At 28.7% G+C, this 16,221-nt stretch overlaps 1 protein-coding gene across 2 annotated transcripts in view; it reads right to left on the bottom strand.

Annotated features, from left to right (window-relative positions):
- Positions 1 to 10,384: 10,384 nt before the first annotated feature.
- LOC111642421 (transportin-3-like) overlaps positions 10,385 to 16,221 on the bottom strand; it is a 37,950-nt gene continuing 32,113 nt past the window's right edge. Inside the window, exons 6-8 of one of the 2 annotated variants that reach the window (XM_023388771.1) lie at positions 13,293 to 13,334; positions 12,496 to 12,588; positions 10,385 to 10,420 (exon numbers count right to left, since the gene is read on the bottom strand). In XM_023388771.1, the coding sequence (XP_023244539.1) occupies positions 10,400 to 10,420; positions 12,496 to 12,588; positions 13,293 to 13,334 (156 nt within the window). In that variant the 3' untranslated portion in view covers positions 10,385 to 10,399. The remainder of the gene's footprint in view (positions 10,421 to 12,495; positions 12,589 to 13,292; positions 13,335 to 16,221) is intronic. The other variant, XM_023388772.1, reaches the window with a different exon arrangement.

Below are 16,221 nucleotides of genomic sequence, written 5' to 3' on the forward strand. Positions count from 1 at the left end.
ATTTAATAAAAAAAAAAAAAATATATTTTTTTTCTCTGCGAGTCATGATAGACTTTCAATTTAGAAGGAAGTTTCCAAGAACAGATGTTGACTTTGATACCAATTCAACAAGGAAGATCCTTGTCACTTCTCTCCTCAGGACCAAAATTTTCCCCAATGATTGAACAAGTAAAATGAAATAAATTTGGCTGAACACAAACCCCCCAGAGCTGAAGAACTGAATCAATAGACAAGAAAGCAGTGAATAAAGAAGTTTCCCACCAAAATTACAGGAAACCATGGCCAGCTTCTGCCAAAAACTTTGAAAAATATATAAAAAGAATGAGGAATTATGTTGACTTAAATAATTGTAAACTTTCTCTATGTTAGGTGATAAGGCAGTCGAATAATTAAATATATGTAACTTTCATTTAGGTTTTGTTACTGATTGTCTTTTGTTAATAAATTTGTTGTTGTAGTTTAATAATGACAACCTAGTTTTAGGTCTAACTCCATCACTATTCACACACAAATACCTCCTATAAAATCCAGTAATTAGTACAAAAGCCCATTTGTGTCTTATTCCGTGTAATCGACTAAGTGGTTGTCAGGAGTCTTGATTCCAAGAGATCCAACTGATCTTTCAGAATATAAATGGTCATCACAAACATGTGACAGGGTCAATCAGAATCCTGGAAATTCATATTTAGCAATAAAAAGTAGATAAATAGCTTTACCTGATATATCATATCATAAAATCCAAACATTAGACTAGTGTTCACTTTGTAAACCCTAAGCAGCTCTTATTTCATAATTAAATTTTATATTAAATACCAAGTCATAGCATTTATTTCAGCAGTAATGTATACATTGCAGTGTCTTAAGCTGATCAAAGTCAATTCATTAGCCTACAGACCGCTTGGCTAATCTGGTACTGGCCGTAAGAGGCTAACCCAATCAATTAGTATCTACAAATCGGTCTGAATGAAATGCCGTAATAATGCACACAAAAAATCTATAAAATAGATAAATATTGTTTATGTGATTCAAATAAGTTACAAAAATAAAATGATTATTTTTATTAAAACACCAAATAAAAAATTGCTTCTCCAATTTTATATTACACTAGCAGAAACCCATTAAAATCAATGGTTTTATTCAGTTAAAATACAATGACATCATTTAAAATTTGGCAGTCTACATAAAAATCATCAGTAAGCAATTACAGGGTGGTTATAATTAAAAGTTGACCTATTCAGACCTGTATAGAGCCCGTTCTCTTTGATGTATTTTGATGAAACTTGGTATATACATTATATGGACCATAAGGAAAAGGAAAAATGCAAAAAAAATAATTAGTTCAAATTTCTACCACTAGGTGAAAAAATGGCACATGAAGAAGAAGAAACACAAATGGACACATGCAAAATGTTTTTATTCATGACATTTGTTTAATGGATAATCCATTTGCATCAATCACATGTTCAAACCGCCTTACAGTGTAGCATGTTCAACAGTAGCCCGATAGGTTTCTTGAGAAATTGCAGCAATATGGCATGATATGCTTGCTTTCAATTCAGTATGGTTGTGGGGATATCTGAAAGATCATGTCTATAAAGAAGGCATATGAACTCTGCCTGAATTGAAAGCAAGTATAACATGCCATATTGCTGCAATTTCTCAAGAAACCTATTGGGCTACTGTTGAACACTCTGTAAGGCGCTTTGAACATGTGATTGACGCAAATGGATTGCACATTAAACAAATGTCACAAATAAAAACATTTTGTGTGTGTCCATTTTGTGTTTCTTGTTCTTCATGCGCCATTCTTTCACCTAGTGTAGAAATTTGAACTAATTATTCTTTTTGCATTTTCCTTTTCCCTATGGTCCATATAACATATATACCAAGTATCATCAAAATACATCAATGAGAATGGACTCTATACAGGTTTGAGTAGGGTAACTTTTAATTGTAACCACCCTGTATTTTCCAAACTGTGTGTAGGTGATTCACATATAGCCATTCTCTGTACCTTAAGGCTCTTCCAATTGGTTCTCTATCTCAACGGCTTCTGTCAATTTTGCACCTGAGTCCCATGGTGGCAATTTAGCATTCCAACCAACTTCCAACTTGCTACAAGGTTTCTTACTAATTAAAAACTTATAATTTTAAGAAACCTTGTAGCAAGCTGTACATCCTTTCGATATAACATGATAAACACCCTTAATATAATTCTTTGTGTTGGTAAAAACATTGTAAATGGGACTAAAAGTATCGTATAAGTGTAATAGTACGATATAAGTGTGAAATTAAGCCATTCTAGCCTATGGAGACTCTTAAGCACTGAAGAGGAGCTAGAAAGTTAACCTGGCTCGAAATGCATCTGTAAAAAAGCAATAAAAGAAGTTTTATAACCTGAATTGGCTGTGAGGTACCAGAAGTTTTTTTCGGATTGAAGAGATGTTACTTAATAAATATATGAACAGCTACCATTAGAAAATTCAGAAAAAATAAATACTTTTATTTATCTTCAGTAGATGTGTTCCACACCTATTGAAGATAATGGATTATATGCTTTTTTTCCTGCATATAAATTAATTCTCGGTGACAAACGTTGCAACTTTTCTATTGAAAATTTGGAAAAAGTGCTTGTAATATATTATGAAGCTAACTATGGGAAACACAGCAAATAAAAAATGTAAAGAAAATTGTTTATATACTTTTGTGTTTGCATCATCCTGAATACGTGCATTTTTGTTTGGAATACATATATTAAATAAAAAAATTCATCGTCCTGATAAGTACGTTAATTGTTCATTGTGCAAATTTTGACCTCCTATTTTTGTTTATAAAGCATAAAGACGCAATTTAAGAGCTTATTTTAAGCGCCTAAAATGCCACTTTTAAGGGCCTATATGTCCACTGTCTAGTAATAGTAAAATAAATAGAGATTGGCACTAAAAGTTTGTAGATGGCACTGTGATCAATATAGATAAAACATTTATTGAAAAATAATGCAAAATGACTTAATATGTAATTAGCAAATGAAACAGGAATTTGCAGTAGTGGTGAGAAACCAACTGTTAAAATAATTAAGAAAAAATAAATCATTAGATGGCATTCCTGTACACTTAACATTGTATCTTTGCCACTGCATTACACCTGAACCATTGCACCTTTTTCAAATCTTTCTTCAGTGGCATCATTTACAACATAAGAGCTTTAATTTGATAACTGAACTGCATTTTTATCCCCAGATGTTTACTAAAACTGGTCTTACAGTCTCAAACACTCTTTAAATTAATATATACAATAGTATGTTAAGATAAATCGCTTACTTTATAGTAAAATTACTAATTATATGATAGAATAATTTGAAAAAATAGAAAAAAATAAAATGCATTTTGAAAATGAACTAAATGGTTTATAACAGTCAAAAGAATGATGAATAATGTTGTCATAAACATTTAAAGTTAACTCTTGAAACTGAAAATTACTTCTTTCAATGTATGAGATACAAAATTGTTTCTCTCTCTCAGGTTAGGCTTTAATGACGAGAATGGTTCATTCTTATTGTCAGTAGTGGGAGTTCAAATTTATTTCAGGTGTGAGAATCAAACGTGGGAATCAGAATTATCTTGCTGCTATTATTTGTGCAGTTGTTTAATTATGCTTTTAATTATATTTGTTGTTTCATAATATAAAAAAAACCACTTATTCTTCACTTTTTATTTGAAATAAAGTTATCTAATAGAGAGCTGTCATTTCTAAATAGAATAAATTAAGTGTAAAATAGAGCTATGTTAGCAATTCCTTTATGCTTTTGTTCAGGTGTGAGTGTTTTAGTTATTATGTTTAGCTATCAGTTGTGTAATAATTTTTCTCTTTAGTTTATACTAATTTACTTGTTCCTTTATATTCCATATTAATTAACAGTTCCCAAAGTATGGGTTGCAAGAACAGCTGTGGAGATTACAAGGGGTTTTATAATCACCTGATACACTTTTACTGTACACTTAACATTATATCATTGCACTTTTCTCAAATCTCTCTTCAGTATCATCATCTACAGGGTAAAAGCTTTAATTTGCAACCTTAACCATATTTTTAGCCTCAGCCATTAACTCAAAGTAATATGGACAAACTGAAACCTTCTTTCAATTACTATATATTTATTTTTTCCCTCATGTAAAACTGAAAAATGTAAACTTTTTGAATTTAAGTCATATTTTTATTCAGATTAACTTAAACTATTGGTTAACTCTAAGATATTGATTTATTATATTTATTTATTTTTATAATGAAATGTTTTTAATATCTCATTCAGCTGAAATAAAGAATATCTCAAAAAATCATTTATGATTACTACTTTCTTACTCTGTTTTTAAACTTTATTATTATTGAACAATGATGTATCTGAAAATAAAATACAAAATAATTAAAGTAAGTGGTACATACCAGTAACTGTAAAACTTTAGGAGATACATGATTGAAAGATTCAATGACTTCACTTCTTCTATTGGCTCCCAATCTTAAAGACCTGCTGTTCACCTGAAATTACATTGTTTCACGTAAAGTAGTTTATTTAAATTACAATCTATTATTTTTATTAGGAAAATCTCATATGCATGAAAATTTCAAAAATAGCTTTATGCATGTTAGCTTTAATGTATATACAAAACTTTTTGATATTGTTTTTGAAAATGTTGATTTTTTTTCTTTAAATATGAAGGAAATTTATTAGTTCCTATTAATTTGATAAATTAAAAATAATTAGAAATATATTTTTATGATATTTTAGCGAGCTGCACAAGCCAGTAACAATTTTAACCCTCCGGGAGTTGTGTAATTTCTGTTGCATCCAGCAGTAGTATGAGGTCAATTAGACACAATTTTTTTTTTAAATCCAAAGTTGTATAAATGTGGACATCGTATTAAAAGTTTACATTTTACCTTTAATTCCATCATTTGTCTCCTTTGTAACCACGTAAAACCCTTTTAGTTAGGTAATATAAAAAAATAATTTAAAAAAGTTTAATTTTATCTAAATTATTAAAAAATTAACCATATTGAATTTCAAATAGCTATCCAAAGTGTTAAATTATACCTGCTAACTTTAATTTCTTACTAGAATAAAGCTAAGTGTCTTATTTGAAAATCAGGGAAAAGATTTTATAGATGTAATGAAAAAAAAATAGATCCATGCCGTCCCCTAAAAAAAAAAAAATAAACAAAAAGGAGAGAAGATTTCTGACCTGTAAAATAGGAGTGAATATCTGTCTTCTAATTGCTTCCACCTGTAAAATTTTCGTTTTGTTATCTTTCTAGAAAGATTTTCTTTACTCAAACAATTACTGTTGAAAAATTTTATTTAAATTTTATAATTAATCAACCCTCCTTTAAACAAAATCCACTTATTTTACTTTAAAAATTCATATTGCTCAAAATATTATAGAAAATGTTCAACTCTCTTGTTGAATCTTTAGTTTAAAATATTTTATATAAATATACGTAAAAATATTTAAGGACTTAAGACTAACAAATTTTAGCAAGTAATCATGTGATGTGAAACCTTTAAATTAATAATGCTATTAAATTAAAAATTATGCAAATTTTATGCATTAAATTTTTTAACAGTATAACATTGTACCTACATGATATACTGTTAATAAACTCATATTAAAGAAATATTTTACATTTTAAATGATTTAAATCCTCATAACAAATGTTTATTGCCTCGTACTGCCCAATCTGTGTTGCATGCTATAAAATTACAAAATTAAACTTGGATTTTGCAATTTTTAGCTGTTTCACCATCTTGCTTTGTGTCTGTCTTATTCACAAACAGCATATAATACATTATTTATATATGTACCTTCTAGGGTTTCTTATTTCCTGATCTTCTGCTTGTCCTGGGATTCCAGGAAAAAAGTGATCTGTTTTCCGGAATTCCAGGATATAATTAATTATTTTTAAGATATAAAATAAATCTTAAAATCGAATGATATAATTACTTTTCATTTTTAACTAACTTAATACAACCTACAACTTCCAAAATAATAATAATGCTGTGTAAAATATGTATAAAAAAATTATTTTTGAGTTATGTAGAAATTTTCACAAATAGAAAAAGTTTATTAAAGTTTGTTAAAAACTACTCACAACAAAAATGCCTTTGAATTGAGTTGAAAATTTAAAGAAAAAAAATGAACTTACATAAAACTTTACGATAATATTTTGTATTATGTTTTATTTAAATAAGGAAAATTACCTTCTAACTTAGCTTATTTAAATAAAACATAATACAAAATATTATCGTAAACTTTTATAAGATTTTAAAAATCAAAGAATACTTGATCACACAATTTGATTCTTATTTTAGTAAAAAAAAGTCCTGCTACCAAAAATGCCCTTTTTGATTCAATTGATATAGGTGGAATCGTGTTTAATGCATTTAAGAGAAGACGGATGTTATGTGTTTTTTCACCTATAGCCTGGAAGATTTCTAGTTCATTTTCGAGATGTGTTACAGTATTTCTTTTGCTGTCTAGTATTCTTGATTTCTCTACCTTGGCTGCTTTAATAGCGGCATCGAGCTTATAGCCCAATAATTTGGCAGTTTGTTTGGCTTTAATAATCAGGTTTATGAAGAAAAACTTCATACTTGCATACTTTGTACTTGTTTGTATCCTTGCCCAATTTGCACAACCTGGCATAATGCAGTTATTCATGCTACTGGGCATGGTTAAAAATTAAGACAGCATAAGCATAATTATTCCAAATATTACAGGTTCTGACAAGTAAAGAATTTTCAGTGTCTTGTCACAAATAGGCTACATATTGATTATTGACAATCTGTGACATGCCATAATAAGCAAAAATTAAAAACACTAATAAGCAGGCTTAAAATTAATAAATACAAACATTCCAACAGTTTCGAGATTAATTATACTTTCTATTTGCAAAAGTTCCTCAACTTTAACACAAAATAAGAAAAAAGGGAATTTTTAAGAAATCTGCAAGATTTCCCGAGATAATAAGAATTTCCTGGGTTAAAAATCAGCTGGGATGCCGTTGGAGAAATCCTAGTATCTTGTTTTAAAATTATAATTAATTGCATTAAAATTTTAAAAATATTCAAATTATATATATTTTAAAATATTAAATATNAACCTGGTTTGTATGCCATTCTAAGACCATTGATCTGACATCCCCCACTTCTTCAAAAGATCTTTAATTAATAGCAGATATCGACATTAATCCTCTTTTTCATAACAAAACATATCTCACTGAGTTTCTTGGTGTTCTTCATTCAAGAGTTCTTGGCATTCTTCTGTTGTCAGATCCATTTCAGGTTCCATTATAAGCTCTTCAATGTTCTTTATTTCTCAGAAGTGATTTTTGTTACTCCTTTAGCTGCTTGAGTCTTTTTGATTATACTGTATCTTTCTTAGATAAGATTGAACTGCACCCTACTGTAATTTTGTTCAAGCCATACTGCCCAGCAACATCAGACACTTTCTGCCCACTCTCTACCTTTGCTATTTTATCCTTCAAAAATAAAACTCGATGCAAAACTTAATGAGTGCCTGCCTGACAGTCTCACAAATACTATAAAAGAATTGTTTCTGTCAGAAAAGTAAAAGGCTGGAATTACGAGGGAGAGCTTCAAAGTTCGGAGGAATACTATCTGATGATTATATTCCAGGTTGAGTGTCGATGTCTCCAGCGCTCCGAAAAGCTTCAAATTGTTGCCTGAAGACAAGGGAAATCAATCAGTATTTGCTATTTTCATTGCTTCTTTTTATGTTTGTTCAGTGAAGTGTTCATTGTCCGATCATAAAAATCTTTCTCAAAAGTATTTGTTATCTGATCACCCACTGTAATGTAGAAATCAACAACATTAAGTCATTTCATTTGAAGTCTTAGAAAAAGAGAAGTTTTACTGAATTTCCATCCTGCATTCTAGCAGGAATTATCCATCACCTCAGTTTTCATTTCAAGAAAAACACTACTAAATTACTTGTGAGAATCTAGGGCAGATACTTTTTTCCTAGATTGATGTAAAATTTATTTAATAAAAAAAAAAAAAAATATATTTTTTTTCTCTGCGAGTCATGATAGACTTTCAATTTAGAAGGAAGTTTCCAAGAACAGATGTTGACTTTGATACCAATTCAACAAGGAAGATCCTTGTCACTTCTCTCCTCAGGACCAAAATTTTCCCCAATGATTGAACAAGTAAAATGAAATAAATTTGGCTGAACACAAACCCCCCAGAGCTGAAGAACTGAATCAATAGACAAGAAAGCAGTGAATAAAGAAGTTTCCCACCAAAATTACAGGAAACCATGGCCAGCTTCTGCCAAAAACTTTGAAAAATATATAAAAAGAATGAGGAATTATGTTGACTTAAATAATTGTAAACTTTCTCTATGTTAGGTGATAAGGCAGTCGAATAATTAAATATATGTAACTTTCATTTAGGTTTTGTTACTGATTGTCTTTTGTTAATAAATTTGTTGTAGTAGTTTAATAATGACAACCTAGTTTTAGGTCTAACTCCATCACTATTCACACACAAATACCTCCTATAAAATCCAGTAATTAGTACAAAAGCCCGTTTGTGTCTTATTCCGTGTAATCGACTAAGTGGTTGTCAGGAGTCTTGATTCCAAGAGATCCAACTGATCTTTCAGAATATAAATGGTCATCACAAACATGTGACAGGGTCAATCAGAATCCTGGAAATTCATATTTAGCAATAAAAAGTAGATAAATAGCTTTACCTGATATATCATATCATAAAATCCAAACATTAGACTAGTGTTCACTTTGTAAACCCTAAGCAGCTCTTATTTCATAATTAAATTTTATATTAAATACCAAGTCATAGCATTTATTTCAGCAGTAATGTATACATTGCAGTGTCTTAAGCTGATCAAAGTCAATTCATTAGCCTACAGACCGCTTGGCTAATCTGGTACTGGCCGTAAGAGGCTAACCCAATCAATTAGTATCTACAAATCGGTCTGAATGAAATGCCGTAATAATGCACACAAAAAATCTATAAAATAGATAAATATTGTTTATGTGATTCAAATAAGTTACAAAAATAAAATGATTATTTTTATTAAAACACCAAATAAAAAATTGCTTCTCCAATTTTATATTACACTAGCAGAAACCCATTAAAATCAATGGTTTTATTCAGTTAAAATACAATGACATCATTTAAAATTTGGCAGTCTACATAAAAATCATCAGTAAGCAATTACAGGGTGGTTATAATTAAAAGTTGACCTATTCAGACCTGTATAGAGCCCGTTCTCTTTGATGTATTTTGATGAAACTTGGTATATACATTATATGGACCATAAGGAAAAGGAAAAATGCAAAAAAAATAATTAGTTCAAATTTCTACCACTAGGTGAAAAAATGGCACATGAAGAAGAAGAAACACAAATGGACACATGCAAAATGTTTTTATTCATGACATTTGTTTAATGGATAATCCATTTGCATCAATCACATGTTCAAACCGCCTTACAGTGTAGCATGTTCAACAGTAGCCCGATAGGTTTCTTGAGAAATTGCAGCAATATGGCATGATATGCTTGCTTTCAATTCAGTATGGTTGTGGGGATATCTGAAAGATCATGTCTATAAAGAAGGCATATGAACTCTGCCTGAATTGAAAGCAAGTATAACATGCCATATTGCTGCAATTTCTCAAGAAACCTATTGGGCTACTGTTGAACACTCTGTAAGGCGCTTTGAACATGTGATTGACGCAAATGGATTGCACATTAAACAAATGTCACAAATAAAAACATTTTGTGTGTGTCCATTTTGTGTTTCTTGTTCTTCATGCGCCATTCTTTCACCTAGTGTAGAAATTTGAACTAATTATTCTTTTTGCATTTTCCTTTTCCCTATGGTCCATATAACATATATACCAAGTATCATCAAAATACATCAATGAGAATGGACTCTATACAGGTTTGAGTAGGGTAACTTTTAATTGTAACCACCCTGTATTTTCCAAACTGTGTGTAGGTGATTCACATATAGCCATTCTCTGTACCTTAAGGCTCTTCCAATTGGTTCTCTATCTCAACGGCTTCTGTCAATTTTGCACCTGAGTCCCATGGTGGCAATTTAGCATTCCAACCAACTTCCAACTTGCTACAAGGTTTCTTACTAATTAAAAACTTATAATTTTAAGAAACCTTGTAGCAAGCTGTACATCCTTTCGATATAACATGATAAACACCCTTAATATAATTCTTTGTGTTGGTAAAAACATTGTAAATGGGACTAAAAGTATCGTATAAGTGTAATAGTACGATATAAGTGTGAAATTAAGCCATTCTAGCCTATGGAGACTCTTAAGCACTGAAGAGGAGCTAGAAAGTTAACCTGGCTCGAAATGCATCTGTAAAAAAGCAATAAAAGAAGTTTTATAACCTGAATTGGCTGTGAGGTACCAGAAGTTTTTTTCGGATTGAAGAGATGTTACTTAATAAATATATGAACAGCTACCATTAGAAAATTCAGAAAAAATAAATACTTTTATTTATCTTCAGTAGATGTGTTCCACACCTATTGAAGATAATGGATTATATGCTTTTTTTCCTGCATATAAATTAATTCTCGGTGACAAACGTTGCAACTTTTCTATTGAAAATTTGGAAAAAGTGCTTGTAATATATTATGAAGCTAACTATGGGAAACACAGCAAATAAAAAATGTAAAGAAAATTGTTTATATACTTTTGTGTTTGCATCATCCTGAATACGTGCATTTTTGTTTGGAATACATATATTAAATAAAAAAATTCATCGTCCTGATAAGTACGTTAATTGTTCATTGTGCAAATTTTGACCTCCTATTTTTGTTTATAAAGCATAAAGACGCAATTTAAGAGCTTATTTTAAGCGCCTAAAATGCCACTTTTAAGGGCCTATATGTCCACTGTCTAGTAATAGTAAAATAAATAGAGATTGGCACTAAAAGTTTGTAGATGGCACTGTGATCAATATAGATAAAACATTTATTGAAAAATAATGCAAAATGACTTAATATGTAATTAGCAAATGAAACAGGAATTTGCAGTAGTGGTGAGAAACCAACTGTTAAAATAATTAAGAAAAAATAAATCATTAGATGGCATTCCTGTACACTTAACATTGTATCTTTGCCACTGCATTACACCTGAACCATTGCACCTTTTTCAAATCTTTCTTCAGTGGCATCATTTACAACATAAGAGCTTTAATTTGATAACTGAACTGCATTTTTATCCCCAGATGTTTACTAAAACTGGTCTTACAGTCTCAAACACTCTTTAAATTAATATATACAATAGTATGTTAAGATAAATCGCTTACTTTATAGTAAAATTACTAATTATATGATAGAATAATTTGAAAAAATAGAAAAAAATAAAATGCATTTTGAAAATGAACTAAATGGTTTATAACAGTCAAAAGAATGATGAATAATGTTGTCATAAACATTTAAAGTTAACTCTTGAAACTGAAAATTACTTCTTTCAATGTATGAGATACAAAATTGTTTCTCTCTCTCAGGTTAGGCTTTAATGACGAGAATGGTTCATTCTTATTGTCAGTAGTGGGAGTTCAAATTTATTTCAGGTGTGAGAATCAAACGTGGGAATCAGAATTATCTTGCTGCTATTATTTGTGCAGTTGTTTAATTATGCTTTTAATTATATTTGTTGTTTCATAATATAAAAAAAACCACTTATTCTTCTCTTTTTATTTGAAATAAAGTTATCTAATAGAGAGCTGTCATTTCTAAATAGAATAAATTAAGTGTAAAATAGAGCTATGTTAGCAATTCCTTTATGCTTTTGTTCAGGTGTGAGTGTTTTAGTTATTATGTTTAGCTATCAGTTGTGTAATAATTTTTCTCTTTAGTTTATACTAATTTACTTGTTCCTTTATATTCCATATTAATTAACAGTTCCCAAAGTATGGGTTGCAAGAACAGCTGTGGAGATTACAAGGGGTTTTATAATCACCTGATACACTTTTACTGTACACTTAACATTATATCATTGCACTTTTCTCAAATCTCTCTTCAGTATCATCATCTACAGGGTAAAAGCTTTAATTTGCAACCTTAACCATATTTTTAGCCTCAGCCATTAACTCAAAGTAATATGGACAAACTGAAACCTTCTTTCAATTACTATATATTTATTTTTTCCCTCATGTAAAACTGAAAAATGTAAACTTTTTGAATTTAAGTCATATTTTTATTCAGATTAACTTAAACTATTGGTTAACTCTAAGATATTGATTTATTATATTTATTTATTTTTATAATGAAATGTTTTTAATATCTCATTCAGCTGAAATAAAGAATATCTCAAAAAATCATTTATGATTACTACTTTCTTACTCTGTTTTTAAACTTTATTATTATTGAACAATGATGTATCTGAAAATAAAATACAAAATAATTAAAGTAAGTGGTACATACCAGTAACTGTAAAACTTTAGGAGATACATGATTGAAAGATTCAATGACTTCACTTCTTCTATTGGCTCCCAATCTTAAAGACCTGCTGTTCACCTGAAATTACATTGTTTCACGTAAAGTAGTTTATTTAAATTACAATCTATTATTTTTATTAGGAAAATCTCATATGCATGAAAATTTCAAAAATAGCTTTATGCATGTTAGCTTTAATGTATATACAAAACTTTTTGATATTGTTTTTGAAAATGTTGATTTTTTTTCTTTAAATATGAAGGAAATTTATTAGTTCCTATTAATTTGATAAATTAAAAATAATTAGAAATATATTTTTATGATATTTTAGCGAGCTGCACAAGCCAGTAACAATTTTAACCCTCCGGGAGTTGTGTAATTTCTGTTGCATCCAGCAGTAGTATGAGGTCAATTAGACACAATTTTTTTTTTAAATCCAAAGTTGTATAAATGTGGACATCGTATTAAAAGTTTACATTTTACCTTTAATTCCATCATTTGTCTCCTTTGTAACCACGTAAAACCCTTTTAGTTAGGTAATATAAAAAAATAATTTAAAAAAGTTTAATTTTATCTAAATTATTAAAAAATTAACCATATTGAATTTCAAATAGCTATCCAAAGTGTTAAATTATACCTGCTAACTTTAATTTCTTACTAGAATAAAGCTAAGTGTCTTATTTGAAAATCAGGGAAAAGATTTTATAGATGTAATGAAAAAAAAATAGATCCATGCCGTCCCCTAAAAAAAAAAAAATAAACAAAAAGGAGAGAAGATTTCTGACCTGTAAAATAGGAGTGAATATCTGTCTTCTAATTGCTTCCACCTGTAAAATTTTCGTTTTGTTATCTTTCTAGAAAGATTTTCTTTACTCAAACAATTACTGTTGAAAAATTTTATTTAAATTTTATAATTAATCAACCCTCCTTTAAACAAAATCCACTTATTTTACTTTAAAAATTCATATTGCTCAAAATATTATAGAAAATGTTCAACTCTCTTGTTGAATCTTTAGTTTAAAATATTTTATATAAATATACGTAAAAATATTTAAGGACTTAAGACTAACAAATTTTAGCAAGTAATCATGTGATGTGAAACCTTTAAATTAATAATGCTATTAAATTAAAAATTATGCAAATTTTATGCATTAAATTTTTTAACAGTATAACATTGTACCTACATGATATACTGTTAATAAACTCATATTAAAGAAATATTTTACATTTTAAATGATTTAAATCCTCATAACAAATGTTTATTGCCTCGTACTGCCCAATCTGTGTTGCATGCTATAAAATTACAAAATTAAACTTGGATTTTGCAATTTTTAGCTGTTTCACCATCTTGCTTTGTGTCTGTCTTATTCACAAACAGCATATAATACATTATTTATATATGTACCTTCTAGGGTTTCTTATTTCCTGATCTTCTGCTTGTCCTGGGATTCCAGGAAAAAAGTGATCTGTTTTCCGGAATTCCAGGATATAATTAATTATTTTTAAGATATAAAATAAATCTTAAAATCGAATGATATAATTACTTTTCATTTTTAACTAACTTAATACAACCTACAACTTCCAAAATAATAATAATGCTGTGTAAAATATGTATAAAAAAATTATTTTTGAGTTATGTAGAAATTTTCACAAATAGAAAAAGTTTATTAAAGTTTGTTAAAAACTACTCACAACAAAAATGCCTTTGAATTGAGTTGAAAATTTAAAGAAAAAAAATGAACTTACATAAAACTTTACGATAATATTTTGTATTATGTTTTATTTAAATAAGGAAAATTACCTTCTAACTTAGCTTATTTAAATAAAACATAATACAAAATATTATCGTAAACTTTTATAAGATTTTAAAAATCAAAGAATACTTGATCACACAATTTGATTCTTATTTTAGTAAAAAAAAGTCCTGCTACCAAAAATGCCCTTTTTGATTCAATTGATATAGGTGGAATCGTGTTTAATGCATTTAAGAGAAGACGGATGTTATGTGTTTTTTCACCTATAGCCTGGAAGATTTCTAGTTCATTTTCGAGATGTGTTACAGTATTTCTTTTGCTGTCTAGTATTCTTGATTTCTCTACCTTGGCTGCTTTAATAGCGGCATCGAGCTTATAGCCCAATAATTTGGCAGTTTGTTTGGCTTTAATAATCAGGTTTATGAAGAAAAACTTCATACTTGCATACTTTGTACTTGTTTGTATCCTTGCCCAATTTGCACAACCTGGCATAATGCAGTTATTCATGCTACTGGGCATGGTTAAAAATTAAGACAGCATAAGCATAATTATTCCAAATATTACAGGTTCTGACAAGTAAAGAATTTTCAGTGTCTTGTCACAAATAGGCTACATATTGATTATTGACAATCTGTGACATGCCATAATAAGCAAAAATTAAAAACACTAATAAGCAGGCTTAAAATTAATAAATACAAACATTCCAACAGTTTCGAGATTAATTATACTTTCTATTTGCAAAAGTTCCTCAACTTTAACACAAAATAAGAAAAAAGGGAATTTTTAAGAAATCTGCAAGATTTCCCGAGATAATAAGAATTTCCTGGGTTAAAAATCAGCTGGGATGCCGTTGGAGAAATCCTAGTATCTTGTTTTAAAATTATAATTAATTGCATTAAAATTTTAAAAATATTCAAATTATATATATTTTAAAATATTAAATATATTATTTAATAATGTTTTAAATAAATTATTATTTTACTCTAATTATCAATGTAATTAGAGTAAAATATACTAATATATTTTATGTATTAAAGCTATATATATGTATTAATACTATAGTAAAATATATTAATATATTTTACTATAGTATTAATACATATATATAGCTTTAATACATAAAATATATTAGTATATTTTACTCTAATTACATTGATAATTAGAGTAAAATAATAATTTATTTAAAACATTATTAAATAATATATTTAATATTTTAAAATATATATAATTTGAATATTTTTAAAATTTTAATGCAATTAATTATAATTTTAAAACAAGATACTAGGATTTCTCCAACGGCATCCCAGCTGATTTTTAACCCAGGAAATTCTTATTATCTCGGGAAATCTTGCAGATTTCTTAAAAATTCCCTTTTTTCTTATTTTGTGTTAAAGTTGAGGAACTTTTGCAAATAGAAAGTATAATTAATCTCGAAACTGTTGGAATGTTTGTATTTATTAATTTTAAGCCTGCTTATTAGTGTTTTTAATTTTTGCTTATTATGGCATGTCACAGATTGTCAATAATCAATATGTAGCCTATTTGTGACAAGACACTGAAAATTCTTTACTTGTCAGAACCTGTAATATTTGGAATAATTATGCTTATGCTGTCTTAATTTTTAACCATGCCCAGTAGCATGAATAACTGCATTATGCCAGGTTGTGCAAATTGGGCAAGGATACAAACAAGTACAAAGTATGCAAGTATGAAGTTTTTCTTCATAAACCTGATTATTAAAGCCAAACAAACTGCCAAATTATTGGGCTATAAGCTCGATGCCGCTATTAAAGCAGCCAAGGTAGAGAAATCAAGAATACTAGACAGCAAAAGAAATACTGTAACACATCTCGAAAATGAACTAGAAATCTTCCAGGCTATAGGTGAAAAAACACATAACATCCGTCTTCTCTTAAATGCATTAAACACGATTCCACCCACATCAATTGAATCAGAAAGG

This window comes from Centruroides sculpturatus, unplaced genomic scaffold, assembly GCF_000671375.1.
Source record: "Centruroides sculpturatus isolate CEXI.00-Female unplaced genomic scaffold, Cexi_2.0 scaffold1655, whole genome shotgun sequence".
Lineage (NCBI taxonomy): Eukaryota > Metazoa > Arthropoda > Arachnida > Scorpiones > Buthidae > Centruroides > Centruroides sculpturatus.